This window comes from Gambusia affinis, linkage group LG08 (genome assembly GCF_019740435.1).
Source record: "Gambusia affinis linkage group LG08, SWU_Gaff_1.0, whole genome shotgun sequence".
In the NCBI taxonomy this organism is placed as follows: domain Eukaryota; kingdom Metazoa; phylum Chordata; class Actinopteri; order Cyprinodontiformes; family Poeciliidae; genus Gambusia; species Gambusia affinis.
The window spans coordinates 5,874,319-5,890,681 of NC_057875.1; the positions used below are offsets into that span (position 1 = coordinate 5,874,319).

General features: G+C 38.3%; 2 protein-coding genes across 2 annotated transcripts in view; one reads left to right on the forward strand and one right to left on the reverse strand.

Moving 5' to 3' along the window:
• Positions 1-117: 117 nt before the first annotated feature.
• Positions 118-15,011, forward strand: nat10 (N-acetyltransferase 10). The gene is made up of 29 exons (XM_044126030.1): positions 118-247; positions 369-489; positions 569-660; positions 738-909; positions 2,366-2,488; positions 2,562-2,623; positions 2,700-2,814; positions 3,985-4,092; positions 5,316-5,449; positions 5,525-5,618; positions 5,702-5,800; positions 5,882-6,018; positions 7,280-7,404; positions 7,498-7,648; positions 8,457-8,553; positions 8,640-8,756; positions 9,668-9,769; positions 10,150-10,224; positions 10,912-11,028; positions 11,109-11,242; positions 11,680-11,728; positions 11,804-11,900; positions 12,640-12,747; positions 12,832-13,004; positions 13,079-13,198; positions 13,280-13,378; positions 14,385-14,458; positions 14,537-14,617; positions 14,697-15,011. The coding sequence occupies exons 2-29, from the start codon at positions 376-378 to the stop codon at positions 14,827-14,829; spliced, it is 3,102 nt and encodes a 1,033-aa protein (XP_043981965.1). The 5' UTR covers positions 118-247; positions 369-375; the 3' UTR covers positions 14,830-15,011.
• The window catches only part of adal (adenosine deaminase-like), a 16,846-nt gene continuing 15,365 nt past the window's right edge, over positions 14,883-16,363 (reverse strand). Inside the window, exon 10 of the mRNA XM_044126036.1 lies at positions 14,883-15,908. Within this exon, the coding sequence (XP_043981971.1) occupies positions 15,699-15,908 (210 nt within the window). The 3' untranslated portion in view covers positions 14,883-15,698. The remainder of the gene's footprint in view (positions 15,909-16,363) is intronic.

Consider the following 16,363-nt stretch of genomic DNA (forward strand, 5'->3'; position numbering starts at 1 on the left):
TGAAGCCTCAGGATAATGTGTCCGTAATAATTACTAAAATAAACAAAATTAAAACATTTTATACTGTGCCCAGCGTGGTGAAAACAAAAATAAAACTTTAGAATACGTCGCACTATTTTGACGTCACACAGGGGTCCTTCGTGAACTACTGTCTCCACGTGAGTTTATCAACATGGTCGGCATGTAGCTCCATGCAGCTGTAAACCAAAAGAAGTGAAGAAAAAAACATCCAAGAACTTTATTTAAGGTAATTTAAAATTTGCTGGTTTAATTTTATAATAATTTATGTTCGTCTGCTGAAAGAATAACTGCAGCCACTGATTTTTATCATTGTGCTGATGATTATTTTTAACTTCTCTCCTCGGCAGAAGTACGATGGCGACTGTCCGCAAGAAAGTAGACAACCGGATTCGGGTCCAGATCGAGAATGGTGTCGCGCTCCAACACCGAACCATGTTTGTGGTGGTGGGAGACCGAGGGAGAGATCAGGTATAAACCCGTCACACCTGTAGAAACGACAGAGTTTATTTTCACAGCTTTAACACAAACCAACCTGCCTCCGATCCAGGTGGTGATCCTTCACCACATGCTGTCCAAAGCCGCCGTCAGAGCCCGACCGTCGGTCCTCTGGTGCTACAAGAAAGACCTTGGATTCAGCAGGTGTGTGTAAACAACACACACATTCAGCTGCCATCGGTGCTGTGCAGGTAGAGATTTGATTTGTCTTTTTCAAACAGCAACCGGAAGAAGCGGATGAAACAGCTGCAGAAGAAGATCAAAACTGGAACATTGAATCTGAATCAGGACGATCCGTTTGAGCTCTTCGTCGCTGCAACCAACATCCGCTACTGTTACTACAACGAGACGCACAAGATCCTGGGAAACACGTACGGGATGTGTGTCCTACAGGTGAGTCTGATTCTGCTCACAAGAGAACGATTTCTGGCTACTCTACCCATCCACTCATTGAAAAACAATCAATCAAGTTTATTTGTATTGTACGTTTCAGCAACATGGCGGATCAAAGTGCTTTACATTGTAAAAACATACCAAAAAAACATAAATACATCATATAGTCAACAGTTTTGAAAACCATTAACACACTATTGTTAAAATTATCAGTGCACATCAGATTGTTGATTAATTTTTCATTGATTATCAGGGACTTTTTTTTCCAAACTTTTGGGCTTGTCAGTTTTTACTGTTCTTGACTTGTGGTCAATGTGGCCAATCAAAAATCATTTCAAAGGCCACAAAAGGCCCTCGGACCACACTTTTAACACCAAAGCTTTAAATCCAGACTAAAAACTCACCTGTTTAGAGTTGCCTTTGATTCGTAGTATCTGGAACATTGAAATGTATTTGGTATATATTTGCTTGATGATAAAATTTGACAAAATCTGATGCTTATTTGTTGGTTACTTTATTTGTTTTCATGGTGTAAAGCACTTAAAACTGCATTGTTGCTGCATAAATAAACTTGACAGCCAAAATAGATTTGCTGCTGGAATTTGTTTTTTATAGGACTTTTATTTTATTGGTTAAAATAGCAACAATTTCACATTATTTAAAGTTTTTTTCTGTTAGATTTTCCTTTATTGATCTGCTTCCTCCGCACTTTGCAGTTAAGATCCAGAGTAGATTCTTTGACTTACTGATTAAATCAAATGTTTCCCCATAAAACTTGCTAAGGTGGTTAGGTGCTGCTGGAAATTTGAAAATATCACCTGATAATTATGTTATTGGAAGATTGAAAGATTAATAAAGGAACACCAATAATAAAATCTTTAAAAAATGCAAACATTTTAAAAAGACTTAAAAACAATATTCATCTGGGTCGGGGCACAATTAAAGCCTGGTGGGCCGCCAGGCTTATAATACACTGTGAAAAACCCTGAAATCAATATAAAAAGCTTTAATTCAAAGAAACATTTAATTAAAATTCAATTTAACCCTCTGAGCTCCAAGTTTCAAATCTCCGCCTGGATATCTTAACTTATTTTAATTCTATAAAGTTCTTTAAATGTCTTGTGAGTTAATATTTTTGCCCATTTCTTCTTAGTAGCTGGAACTTTTAATGTCCAGCAGTAATTTTCACTATTTACCGTCTATTAAAAGATTGTTTCATCAGATTAAGCTAAAGTAAAACTAACCCTAACCCTGCATCAACGGGAGTGAAATTACCATAATAACCTGATATTGGGTATTACAGTAATTACGGTACTTCAAATTTGGCTTACCAAAACGTCGCTGGCGATAAGAGCTAAAGTACTTTATTGATCGCAAAGAGGAAATTAATAACAGATTTAGTTGAATATGTTTTAATTTCCCATGTTTAATTTTTGTGTTTTTACTCGTCACCCAGGATTTTGAAGCGCTCACTCCCAACCTGTTGGCGCGAACCATTGAGACGGTGGAAGGAGGCGGCATGGTGGTGATTCTCCTCAGGACGATGAACTCTCTGAAGCAGCTCTACACTATGACCATGGTAATCCTTCAGCTTCCTCTGCTATCACTTCATCAGTTCAGTTCAGAGGAGAACAGTTCCCTTCTCCCTGCAGGACGTTCACTCCCGATACAGAACCGAGGCTCATCAGGACGTCGTTGGCAGATTTAATGAAAGGTCAGCGTTACTGTTTTTTGTGAAATTTATTCAGCGGAAAAAAACTGGAATATGAATCCTTCTGTTTTTATTTCAGATTCATCCTGTCGCTTTCCTCTTGTAAAAACTGCGTCGTTATCGACGACCAGCTCAACATCCTGCCGATTTCCAGCCATGTGGCGAACATCAAGCCGGTCCCTCCCAAGACTCAGGTACCAAAACTGTTTGGAATCAACTTTGTTTGTTTTGGTTTTTGCAAAACTAAAATAAGTTGGGAATGAGTACGAAAAACCTAAACTGACAGTTAAAGTAAATCACATAGATGTCCTGATGCAGATGCATTTAGATTTTAAATGATCTCAGAAGTTATTGTGATAAATGATATTGTTGTTTTGAGACCTTAATGCAAGAAAACATTTTCAAAAGTCAATTAACTTTAAATTTTGATGGACATTTTAGCATTGGAACTGGAAGACATTTTTAAAATACAAAATAAATAAACAAAACAACAAATAAAAGGAATTATGAAGCTTCTGTAAACAAAATTATCCTTCATAAAAAGGCCTAGCTGAGACCAAAAGCACCAAACTGGAGACCAGTAGAAAGAGAGAGAGAAAAGAAAGAATGCTAAATCATCCAAATGGAAATTATTGCGATTGTTTTAATATATTATGCGATTGTTTGATTACTTTTTTTATTCTGGCAGGTCAAGACATATTTATTTGCTGCCCTGGTAAATGTGTAAACAGCTTTTAAATAAATTTATTCACTCTGAAAAAAAGAAGTAAAAATCCAACTTAAATTTCCTTTAGTAAAGAAAAGGCCCACAGCATCACAGATTCTCCACCGTACATAACAGTGAGTTGGGGAGATTGTTTTCTCATGTTTAGTCATTTTTTGACACTAGACTCTCCTGGACTTTGTTCCCAACAGTCTCATTTAACTAAAGTTCACCTTTCAGGTAAAGTTTGAAACCTAAAACATTTATAAACTGGAATGTTTCTTTTAGTGAGGCAAACGTGCAAAACCCTTAAATTTCTGCACGATAATTTAAACGAACCTTTGTGAGTAAGAAAAATCTGGATTTTCACTATTTTTCTTCTTTCATTTGTTCCATTTGATCCTTGTTTCTTTTTCCTTATTACTTTATTTTTTCCTTTTTTGTTAATTGTGGTCCAAGTTCTAAAAAGTTCGGACATCCATTCTGTTGGATCAGTCATAGTAACTCAGTCCGTGGTTGATCTTTTCTTGTTGAAATCTGATTCCTCTAGACGCCTTTATCAAAGTATTTGAAACACCGTAAATTTCACACACACTGAAGCAAAAAAAAAAAAAAAGGTTCAGTTTTGTGGTTGGATCTGTCCTGATCGTCTCCTGTGCAGGAGGACGGTCTGTCTCCTCGAGAGCAGGAGCTGAAGGAGCTGAAGGCGTCTCTGCAGGACACGCAGCCCGTTGGCGTGTTGGTGGATTGCTGCAGGACCATGGATCAGGTCAGCATCGATCAGACGCTGCTTCCACATTCACTGCTGAATGTTGTTACACCCACTGGAAAATTCAGAGATGATAAAAGCTGATTGCAAATTTGACGTCTTATGGAAAGAGAAGAAGCTCAGGAAGTGAACTGTCGGCGTTTTTAAGCTTTCACTTCACACTTTTAATTAAACAATTATTGTTGGATCCGCTGGCGGCTTTTTAGAGGCTTAAAAATAAAACTGCAGATACACAAAATATTACCAAATATTTTTGATCTAGTTTATAGTGAAATATCTTAGCACACTTGAAATAAGAGAAATCAACTTAAAAGTAACTTTTCAGGACGAGATGGAGGCTTGGTTTAAGTCAGTAAACATAATAATGATGAAAAAGTGCCTGTTCAATTAGCAGATTATTTAACTTGTAACATGACATTTTTCCCATGTTACAAGTTAATTTTTCTGCCAATAAAACTAGAACCTTTTCATCAATATTAAGCAGTTATTGACTTAAAACAAGTCTCTATATCTTGTCAAAAAGTTACTTTTAAGTTGGTTTTTTCTTATTTCAAGTGTGCTAAGATATTTCACTATAAACTAAACACAATTACTTTGTAAGATTTTGTGATTTTGCAGTGAAAGTATCAGATTTCTTTCTTGACAGATTTCCAAATTTAATCCAATTTTTAAAAATATTTTGTCCTTTTTTTGCTTCGTTTTCTGAAGAAAAAAAAGATGACAGAAAATGTTAGGGCCAGCCTGAGAACTTTTGTTTTATTCTGAGAAAGTTTTAAATAAAAAAGTCTCAAAGTTACAAGAAAACAATTTGTTTCAATCAGAAGAAAACTTAGTCATCAGATTATAATATGACCAGCCCAGCTCGTGTGGTTTTTGCTTGATAGCTTCAAAGTCCTGCTAATGTTAATAATTTGATAATTATCTGGAAAACATTTGCTAAAGTATTACTTCACAAGATGCTCAACATTCTTCATTTTCATTGGAGCTCTCATGAAATATGACTTTATTCTAATATTCTGACTTTATTCTGGTTTTATTATTACTTTTTTCCCCTTGTAGTTAAAAAATATGAATCCCAGTCTGGACCTAATATTCCGTCGTAGAGTTAATCTAAATTATAAGTCCAAAAATTGAAATCAAATATTTGATTAATTGATAAAATGTAGTCTGTTTTAAAGCTGCGCCTCCCAGTCCTCTGGTAATAAATGTTCTGGTTTCTGCAGGCTAAGGCCGTGCTGAAGTTTATCGAAGCCGTTTCAGAGAAGACCCTGAGGAGCACCGTGGCTCTGACCGCCGCCCGAGGCCGAGGAAAGTCCGCCGCCATGGGGCTGGCGGTCGCAGGAGCCGTGGCGTTTGGGTACAGATCAAATTCACCCCAAACATCAAACGTTTGGCTGTTCTTCACCGCTGACTCCTGCTTCCTGTAACTCAGCTACTCCAACATCTTCGTAACGTCGCCGAGTCCCGACAACCTTCACACCATGTTCGAATTCATCTTTAAAGGCTTCGACGCGCTGCAGTACCAGGTAGACGGCGCCCGCGTCTTCCTGCCTGCAGTCAATCCAATATTAAGGCAGAGGAGGTTAAAATGCTCAGCTCTAATCTGCAGGAGCATCTGGACTACGAAATCATCCAGTCGCTGAACCCTGAATTCAACAAAGCAGTGGTGCGAGTGAACATCTTCAAAGAGCATCGACAGACCATTCAGGTAACTTTAAACCACTTTAAACGGCTTAACGACCTGATATCGTGATAAAAACTAAAATATCCTCTCTGTGACGTCCGTCAGTACATCCATCCCGGAGACGCGGTGAAACTGGGCCAAGCTGAGCTGCTGGTCATCGACGAGGCTGCGGCCATCCCGCTTCCTCTGGTTAAAAACCTGCTGGGGCCGTACCTGGTTTTCATGGCCTCCACCATCAACGGGTCAGAAAGAAACACCATCACTCGTTTACTAATGATGTCAACGCAGAAAAAGACAGAGAAACTAATGTTTATTTGCAAAAAAAAAAAAATGTTGCAACAATTAAAACTCCTGAGACTTTAACACATTTTTTTACTTTACAGCCTCAACGTAGTTTTCAAAAGTGTGGCATTCACTGGAAAAACACAAAATCTCACCAAGCATTTTTCCTCAAGTTTTTAGTGTAAATATCTTAGTTTATCTTAAATAAGACAAAACTAACTTATAGAGAACCTTTCAGTAAGATATGTGAGCTTGATTTAAGTAAATAATTCCTTTATATTGAAAAAGTTTTAGTTCCATTTACAGATTATTTCACTTGTAGTAATAACTTAATATTAATAAAAAAAACTTCTACTGACAGATTATTTCAGCAATAATGTTAAAAATGTCTTAGAAGTTAATTTATCCACCAATATAGAACTTTTTCAACAGCACTAAGAAATTATTTACTTAAAACAAATTCCTACAACTTACTTATAAATTAGTTGTGTCTTATTCTAAGTTTACTAAACTATTTGTTGTCTCTCTTTGCTGTCTACTGGCTTATATTACATTATATTATATTATGTTATATTATATTATATTATATTATATTTTATATTATTAGAAATTTATATTTCTGCACTTTGTTTTTTGTGAAATGTCTCAAGTTTAGTCGGTTTGGGTTGAAAGGACTTTCAAGTCTTGTCACGAGTTCTCATCTGGATTTGGATCTGGACTTTGACTAGGCCATTCTAACACGTGGATTTCATTTTTATTTGAACCATTTCATGAAAGCTCCAGCTGCACGTTTAGCGTTTCCTCCCAGGTTTTCAGTCTTTTACCACAGTTTTATAGAACAGGCGCATGTTGTTATTATTAGGGTGCACCAATTGATCGGCCCCCATATCTTTGATTTTGGGTGATCGGCCGATACTTGACGATGGACTAAATTCATAAGAATTACGTATTTTATATTTTTTACATAAGTTCCATAAAATTTGTCATGATGGGGTTATGAGACGGTATCAATCTTTTTTAAAGATTGGTGATCGGTAAGACGGCTGCAATCGGTGCAGCTGTAGGTTTTATTTCTCGTCATCTCTGAACAGCTTCCTGCATTTCATTGGTTCTCCCATTTCGCAGCAGTTTGTGTTGAGCTAACAGAGTCTTACTGAAATGCACTGAAGCTTCTGCCTGTAATCAACGTTCCACTCAGAAATGTTTGTTCTTCCTCTGCAGCTATGAAGGCACCGGCCGCTCTCTTTCTCTCAAACTCATCCAGCAGCTGAGGCAGCAGAGCGCCGACAGTCAGCAGAACCTTTCTGCAGAGAACAGGAGCACAAACACAGCCAGGCTAGCAGCAGGTTCCCATCACCGTTATCCTCTTCTTTCTCCCCTCCCTCCTCAAGCAGAGTTTAGTTTGAGCGTCTCATGTTGTCGTCTCCTGCTGTGCGCAGCTCGGACTCTACACGAGGTTTCTCTGCACGAGTCCATTCGGTACGGTGCGGGCGACGCGGTGGAGAAGTGGCTGAATGAGCTGCTCTGTCTGGACTGCCTCAACATTCCCCGACTCATTTCTGGCTGCCCACTTCCACAGGCCTGTGACCTGTATCCTTCATTTCTTACCGATTCCTTTTATATTATGAAGTATTCAAATAAAATGCAACACCTTTTACATTTACTAAAACTCCTCGGAAATAAAACGCTTTGCTAACGATTTTCCACTGCAACTGGTAAAGAATTGAAAATATCAGAAATAATGGAAAGTCCTGCCTGATTTATAAAACACACGGGCAGAAAATTATGATGGACTAAAATACTTCATCAAGATAATTATTTACATTCAGGCATTGATCAGAGGTGAATTGTTGCTGTTTGCTGCTGCAGACCCACTTAATTCAAGTTCTGGGTCGTAAAAACTTTGGGTTTTTTATTACAGTTTAGTTTTATGTCGTCGTGACTTTTTGTTTGTCTGATTCGGTTAGTTTTAGTTTTTAGAGTGTTTGTTAGTTTTTAACATTACATCAATTCAAAACGCTGATAAATAGTTTCAACACAAAAACAAAGGGTATTTAGTTTTAATAATGCCCATGTAGTTTCAGTTAGTTTAGTTTTTCACCACTAATTACTGTTTTTATCCACTTCGGCTAACGAAAATGTTTTATCACTTTTAATTGTTGTTGTTTTGTTAGTGTTAGTAAATAATAACGACTTTGATTGGGTGTGTAGCAACAGCAGTGAAACGCCTAAAGCCTGCAGGACGGTGGATCCAGACGGTCAGGCTTGAAAAACAACGACCAAAACAAAAAAAGTCATAATTTAAACCTTTGTATGTCTTTATGTGTTCTTTGGATAATTTTACTTTGTGAATTTAGTGAAATGTTTCCAGCGTTTCTCCTTAGCGAACGCCGTTCAGGTATTATGTAAACAGAGACACGCTGTTCTGCTATCACAAGGCGTCCGAGGCGTTTCTGCAGAGGCTGATGGCTCTCTACGTGGCGTCGCACTATAAGGTCACATTTCGTTCTGCAGCTGAAAATCACACGTCGTCATTTGTGTCCTTTTATTTTTGCTCACCTGCATTTTTCTGCCTCTCCAGAATTCCCCCAACGACCTGCAGCTGCTGTCGGACGCTCCGGCCCATCACCTCTTCTGCCTCCTGCCGCCCGTTCCGCCCACCCAGAACTCTCTGCCCGAAGTCCTCGCCGTCGTTCAGGTAGGACAGAGCAGCAAAATCCTTCCCATGTCGATGCAAGAACCCAAATTGGCACAGATACGCCCAGAAACTTGCTGGGGAGCGTTAGCCACTAAAAAATTCAAAATGGCTGCCGTGGTCATTAAGTAAATGTTTATTTCTGCACTAAATTTGGCTATATTTATACTTTTGGTGTCAAATCACACATGATTGGACCAGTGGGAATATCATATTTACTGACTTTTTTTCAAGATGGCTGACATGGAAAGTTAATCTTTGCACTAAAACAAGCAGTTAGATTAATATTTTTGGTGTCAAATCATAGCCTACATATGTTGAACCACAGAAATGAGCTTCCTTTTTCTTGTGGACATATTTCAAAATGTCTGCCATGGTTGTAATGGAGAATATGTTTGCATTATAATTGAGAATAGTTATTGTCAGAGGTGGGCACAGTTAACCAAAAAGTTAGGTTTACTGTTAACTTTGCTAACAATAAAATGTAAAACACATTTAAAAAGTTAGCAGAGGCTAAGGCTTAACTGCTAAATGCATTAAAAATAGTGGAGGCTAACCATGAACTGCTAAACACATTTATAAATGGCTGATGCTAATAGTTAGCTTCCTTATGTTATTACAAAATACAGCAGAAGCTAACGCTAAACTACTAAACACAAAGAATCGGTGGAAGATGACTCTAAACTGCATTAAAAAAGAACGCTAACCATGAAGTTGACTTCAGAATCAAAGTGTGACGCAAAATCTGTGTCACTTCTTCGTCTCCTTCCAGTTGACAGCTGGTGTGAGAATCACAAACAGCAAAGCCCTCAGTTAGAGTCGTATGAATATGATGAGACTTAAAATCAATCTAAGTCATTATGAAATGGGTCACATTGTAGAGAAAACAGATTCTTGTTTGTCTGGTTCTTAAGGTTTGTCTTGAAGGAGAAATTTCCAGGCAGTCCATCCTCAACAGTCTGTCCAGAGGGAAGAAGGCCTCAGGAGATCTCATCCCCTGGACCGTATCAGAACAGGTATACACACACACACACACACACACACACACATGTTTGCGCGGCTATCTTTGTGGGGACTTTCCATTGAGTTCCATTCATTTCTACAGCCTAAACCTTACCCTTATCCTACCCATTAAATACCTAACCCTAACCAAAACTCAATTCACATCTTAGTCCTAAATTTGACCCCTGACCCAAAAACAGTGTTTCCCCTTGTGGGGACCAGACTTCGGTCCCCACAAAGAGCAGAGGGTCCCCACAACGTGGTATATGTCAGGAAAATGGTCCCCACAAGGTATTAGAAACAAACGCGCCCACACACACACACACACACACACACACACACACACACACACACACATTGTCAGCTGATGACTTGTTCCTTCGTCCCAACACAGTTTCAAGACGCAGACTTTGGCAGCCTGTCTGGAGGCAGAGTGGTGCGCATCGCGGTCAATCCAGACTACCAAGGGGTGAGAGCCGCTGCAGATCTGCTCTGAGTGTGTGTTCATAATTTATGGTGTGTTGGTGGTGAAAAGCTGCAGCCTTATCTGTGAGGTGCCTGAATTTCTATAGCTTTTATTGTTGTTGCTAGAAATCAAAGTGAAGAGCAACAATCTACATTCACACAGCAGGCAAATGCGACCCAAATCAGCTTTTTTTCTTTTTTTTTTACACTACAAAAACCTAAGATTTTACCAATTGTTTTAATGCAAATATCTTACCACACTTGAAACCAGACAAAACCAACTTGCAAGTAATTTTTCAGCAAGAAATTAAGCTTGTTTTAATTCAATAATTCCTTAATATTGAAGAAAATTATCTAAACACAGATTATTTCACTAATAACATGGGAAAGACGTCTTTGTGAAACATTTGTGTTGCCATTATCTAAATGCTGAGTCCTTCCTTTTTTAAACAAACTTGTCAGTGGTGGGCACAGCCCTGGAACTCTGAATGGGTTGCTAGGTAGCGGGCTGGGCTGGACTGCAGTTGCTAGGCAACAGTTTTAAGTAATTCTGACTTATATATATATATATATTGTTTTCCAGTGCTGTTTTTAGAAGTCGTAGATCCAAATGCAGGTTTAAAAAACGTCCAAAATGTGATTTTTTTTTCTTGCTTTTTATAATAATTACTAAGCTGCCTCTCTCCAACAGATGGGCTACGGCTCCAGAGCTCTGCAGCAGCTGCAGATGTACTACGAGGGGAAGTTTCCCACTATGGACGAGAGTGTCCAACCAGCTCACACACAGATCTCCTCCGTCAGCAGCGAAGTAAGTAGATCGATTTCAGCCACAATCTGACGGTTTCCCTTCATGTTATTCTGGGAAATTAATGTTTTTTTGTTTTTCAGGCGGTCAGTCTGCTGGAGGAGGTGGTGACTCCTCGGAAGGAGCTTCCTCCTCTGCTGCTGAAGCTCAGCGAGAGAAGAGCTGAGAGGCTGGACTATTTAGGAGTTTCCTACGGACTCACGGCGCAGCTGCTCAAGTGAGGGGAAATACAATGGAGTATCAGGGTCGTAGGTTAAAAAAACATTTTAAAAAAGGAGTAAATTTATGAGTAACACTCAGAAATTTTTAGCTAAATCTCAGAAATATAGAAAAATAAGGAAATTTCTGAATTTGAAAAGTTGAAAATTTCCTAGGAGATAAAATCTGAAAATTTTAGCTCAATTTCAAATTTTCTAGAAAAAAATATGCTAGAAAATTAGAAAATATTCAACTTTTGGAAATTTTCTTAGCTACAAAAGTGTAAAATTTTCATACTCAGAAATAAATTTTTTCTAGATTATATTTGAGTCATCCAAACATTTTTTGGCATAAGTTTACTTTTTTCTATCTACAGTGACTTCATCATTGAAAAACAAACAAACCCTGAAACATATTTCCAGACTTAAATGTGTTAAACTGTTTGGTATCTTGCAGGTTCTGGAAGAAAGCGGGTTACACTCCGGTGTATTTAAGGCAGACTCCTGTAAGTGCTGATTTTAGATGAATGTTTAGTGTTTGTGTGTTATTCCTGAACTGATTGCTGTTCTGTTTGGCTCAGAATGAGCTGACAGGAGAGCATTCCTGCGTGATGCTGAAGGAGCTGAACACGGACGAGGCTTCGCAGCAGAGCTTGTGGCTCGCCGCCTTCTGGAAAGGTGGAAATGGATTTATTTGGTTTTGATGCAGTTTTTTGTTTTATTTGTTTTATTTAACACGACTAATTAAAGCCGATCGAATCAGATTTAAATGGTTTACGTCCCACATGTGTAGAGGATTGTTTACAGAAGTAATAATGGACGCCACCATCTATGGATCCATTTTAAATTTCATTCAGCAATAGAAGTTGAAGGAAGTGAATGAAAAGAAAGCATGAAAAATAGCGACTTCCTTTGGTGGAGAATTGATTGTGACCTTTTTAGGAAAGTCTGTTTGGATGTGGAGTTCGGATAAGAGAGGTGGGATTGTGATGCACCTTAGTGACAGATTTTTAAATCATAATTCTCAGCCATTGTTTACATCCTGATTTATCACATCTGGCTTCTTCTGGTGCAGAATTGTGACGCGTTTTTTACATAAATGACAAAAGAGGCAGATAAAATGCAACATGGCCGTTCAGACAGAAGACGCTTTGAAAACAATCTGATATTTATCTGCATTAGTTTCACATATGCAAAAACACAAAATCTTACCAAGTATTTTTGGTCTAGTTTTTTGTGCAAATATCTTAATTAACTTGAAATAAGACAAACTGACTTATTACAAGCTCCTGCAAAGTTGGAAGTAACTTTGTAGGACCTTTTTCTTTTGGTAAATAATTATTGTTCCCTCCGCCTGTTCGTTCCCTCCGCCTGTTCGTTCCCTCCGCCTGATCGTTCCCTCCTCTTCCCTCCTCAGATTTCCGGCGGCGCTTCCTGTCGCTGCTCTCCTACCAGTTCAGCAGCTTCCACCCGAGCCTGGCGCTCAGCATCCTGCAGAATAAGAGGCTGAAAGAGGAGGCCGCCTGTAAGATGTTTCTAAAAATAAAAAAGTTAAATCTCAGGTTTCCGCTCTTGATCGCCTCGTCTGATTGGTCTAAATCTCCACCAGCTCTCAGCAGCGCCGAGCTGGCGGCCCACTTCACGCCGTACGACCTCAAACGCCTGGAGCTGTACTCCAGGAGCATGGTGGACTACCACCTGGTCATGGACCTGATCCCCACCGTGGCTCGCGTCTTCTTCCTCCAGCAGCTGGGTGGCGTCTCCCTGTCGGCAGCGCAGTGTGTAGGTTTATCCTGACTTCAGCACATCCTGTTTGTGATGAACCAGTTGCTGATTGGCTGACACTTCCTGTGCAGGCGTTGCTGCTGGGAATTGGTCTGCAGCACAAACCTGTGGATCAGCTGGAGAAAGAAATCGAACTGCCGAGCTCGCAGCTCATGGGGCTCTTCAACCGTCTCATCCGGAAATTCGTGCAGGTGAGTTTCTCCTGATTATTCTGTCAGATTTAAATAAGGATGTTGCACTAAACAACATGTTAACCTTTGACCCTGCTGCAGGTTTTCACCAGCATCCAGGAAAAAGCAATCGAAGCCGAAATGGTGGCAACTAAAGACGTCAGCATGGAGCCGACTGTCAGAGGCCTTAATGAAGATCTGGTATGAGAACTCAGGGATGCAACACGGGACAAATGTTTGTTTTTTTAACTCACCAATTAGTTTTTATACAACAAACACTACAGATTAACAAAAAGCAGAAAGTGGGTTCTTTATTTTATCTACAAAATAAACAACGAATAACAGCAACAAAGATAAAATAACCAAACAAACGAGGTTTACATTAACCTGGATACAACAAAAACAGTGAACAACACGTGGTTTAAGATATACTTTTACCTTTTTATACTTCTTTCTTTAAATCGCTGCAGTTATTTTCTCATTTTAATTACTATTAAGTTAAAAACAGCAAGATAAAAAAGTAAATAAATGTATATGTATATATGCCATGACATTAATATTTCATTAATTGCCCAATTTTATATTATTTTATATTATTATTTATAGTAAGCATACAACATGCTTCCTGTCATGATAACAAAGTTTGCTGAGTGATTAATTGTCCTACAATATTAATGTATTGATAATGGCATAATAATACTAATTTGCTCTTCCAGACCAGTAAATTTATTTTTTTTAAAACACTTAACATTAAAACTGGAAGACATTTTAAATATCCAAAATAAAACTCAACCAAATAAGATTATGATGTTTCTGTAAGCAAAATTGTTCATCAAAAAATATTAAGATTGGAATGATCAGGTTAATTATGTGGATAATTGATCATTGATTATTATTGTTTTTTTTAAAGATTTTTTAAATGTACTTTTGTATGTCTTTTTTAAGATGTTTTAATTGGTGTTTAGATGTTGTCAATAATATCTCATTTTTTCACATTTCTTGTGAATTTTTAGCAATTAAAAAAAAAAAATAAAACCAGTGGGATTAGCAGGTTTTCTGGAGGAGCCCTGGGATTAAGATCCTCCTTTATCATAAAATATTTTACTGTTTTTTTTTAAGAAAATTCCTCTTTTTAAACTCATATTTCGCTTGTATCTATTAGTTTGTCTGAATCAGAAACTGACTGTAGTGTTTTCCTGATTCACAGACTGAAGCTGCCAAAGAGTTTGAGGAGCAGCACAAGAAAGATCTGGAGAAAGTGAAGGAAATGGAGCTAGAAGAGTGAGCATTTGTGTCGACGCATCACTGGATTGAAAACACGCTCTGCTGTGTTGGAAACGACTTTCTTTGTGTTTCCAGGTACAAGATCCGCGGAGACGATGAGGAGTGGGACCAGGTGCTGAAGAAAGCGGGGAGCACGGCTGTGGTCAGCATCAAAAGGTGCAGCATCTGCAGGAAAACACGCCGCTGTCTGTTTGTCTCAGGGACTCGGTGGTAATCGTGTTTCTTTTACCGACAGCGACAAGAAGAGGAAATGGGAAGGAGAAAATGTCGTAACGAGCAACGCGCCCGGGAAGCAGAGGAAGGAAATGAAACATGGAAAATTTAAGAAAAACAAAGACAAACATGGAAAATTTGGAAAGAAGGCATAAAAAAACCCTGCAAAGCGATCGGACTGCACACAATTTGTCTTTGGACTCATAGATGCATAAAAATTTTTTTATTTCTGCTCCTTATTGAGTTTGTTTCTACACTTTGCATGAGGAACCCGAACAACGCTGTAAAACAGCAAAAATAACACTTTGCCTCAATGTATTAAACATTTTATAATTTACAGTTTTGTGTTGGATTTCAGCACACTGCAAAAAACTCAATCTTACCAAGTATTTTAGTTCTAGTTTCTAGTGCAAACAGCTTAGTTCACTTGAAATAAGACAAAACTGACTTACAAGGAACTTTACAGCAGATATAGGAGCTTATTTAAAGTCTTTTTTTTTTTTAAAAACATTGCAGTATTATGTATTTTCTAGACATTTGATTTATAGCATAATCAAATAATTAACTTCAGATAAAAAATTGCAATAAATATTAAAAATGACTTTAAAAAATGTAATAATTTTACGCCTTGAGGCGTTTTACGCATCTGTCTCTTTAAAAACTCCTGCTCTTCCTGAAGCTCCGCCTTCATTAAGTCGTCACATCATGGCTCCTCTATTAACCTTTCAGCAACATTTGTACCAGCATTTCACTGAGAAGTGGCTGCTCTGAGCTCAGCAGTTCCACCAGGTGTTTACTAATTGCTGCTGGCTAGTCTGAAGGAGCCGAGTCGATTTTACATAATCCTGCCCCGTTAGCATCGAGTGCCACTGGGAGATTATGTCACTTATACTTGTTGAAAAGTTACTTGTAAGTTAGTTTTATCTTACTTCAAGTTAATTAAGACATTTGCAGTTTAAAGTAAACTAAAAATACTTGGTAAGATTTTGTTTTTGCAGTGTAAAATCAAACCCAGAGATGATCTCTAAGCCTGCAGCTCGGCTCCCTTCAGCAGCCCAGGCTTTAATTCAGTCCACTTCTGTCTGAGCTGCTGCTTCACTTCGTCTCCTGCGAAGATGCAGTCGACCGCGCGCTCCGACAGCGTCCACACCGCGTCGGGACGCAGACCGAAGGCGGACGCCGCCAGCTGATATTCCTGAGACAAGTCCGTACAGAAGACTCCCTTATCGTCCGTCTGGAACGCCACAAAGAAATTTTTTCAGTTGCGTCACAATTTAAAGCCATAAGAATGAATTTACTCAGATGGTTGAAATTAGGACCAATAGCACATTTCACAATTTTAATAGAATCACTTCTTTTCCCCACCAAGAAGTTTTTATTTTATCGTTCCAACAAGTAGGATTAGCGTGGACCGTTCATCTAAAAAGGCGAGACACTTTTTGTGTTTTGGATCTACAATAGTCTATACATTTATTTCAACATAAACCTGACGACAATACTGCAATAAAACATTGTTGTTGTTTTTTTAATTCAGAATTATTTTAATGCATTTTAAACAGATTTTTTGGCCAAATGTGTTTTTAAGAGATTTTGGCACAAACAGCCAAACATTTGGATGCTGCTCTAACATTTCAAAACAAGGAGGAAGTGGATATAAAAAGCATCTATCTATGAAATAGTGCCACTAAA

Excerpts from the sequence above, each read along its gene's own strand:
- nat10 (XM_044126030.1), top strand. The coding sequence starts at position 376 with ATGGCGACTGTCCGCAAGAAAGTAGACAACCGGATTCGGGTCCAGATC. Across the intron at positions 10,225-10,911 it reads TCAATCCAGACTACCAAGGG|ATGGGCTACGGCTCCAGAGC; the intron begins GTGAGAGCCGCT and ends TCTCTCCAACAG. Across the intron at positions 11,243-11,679 it reads CTCACGGCGCAGCTGCTCAA|GTTCTGGAAGAAAGCGGGTT; the intron begins GTGAGGGGAAAT and ends GGTATCTTGCAG.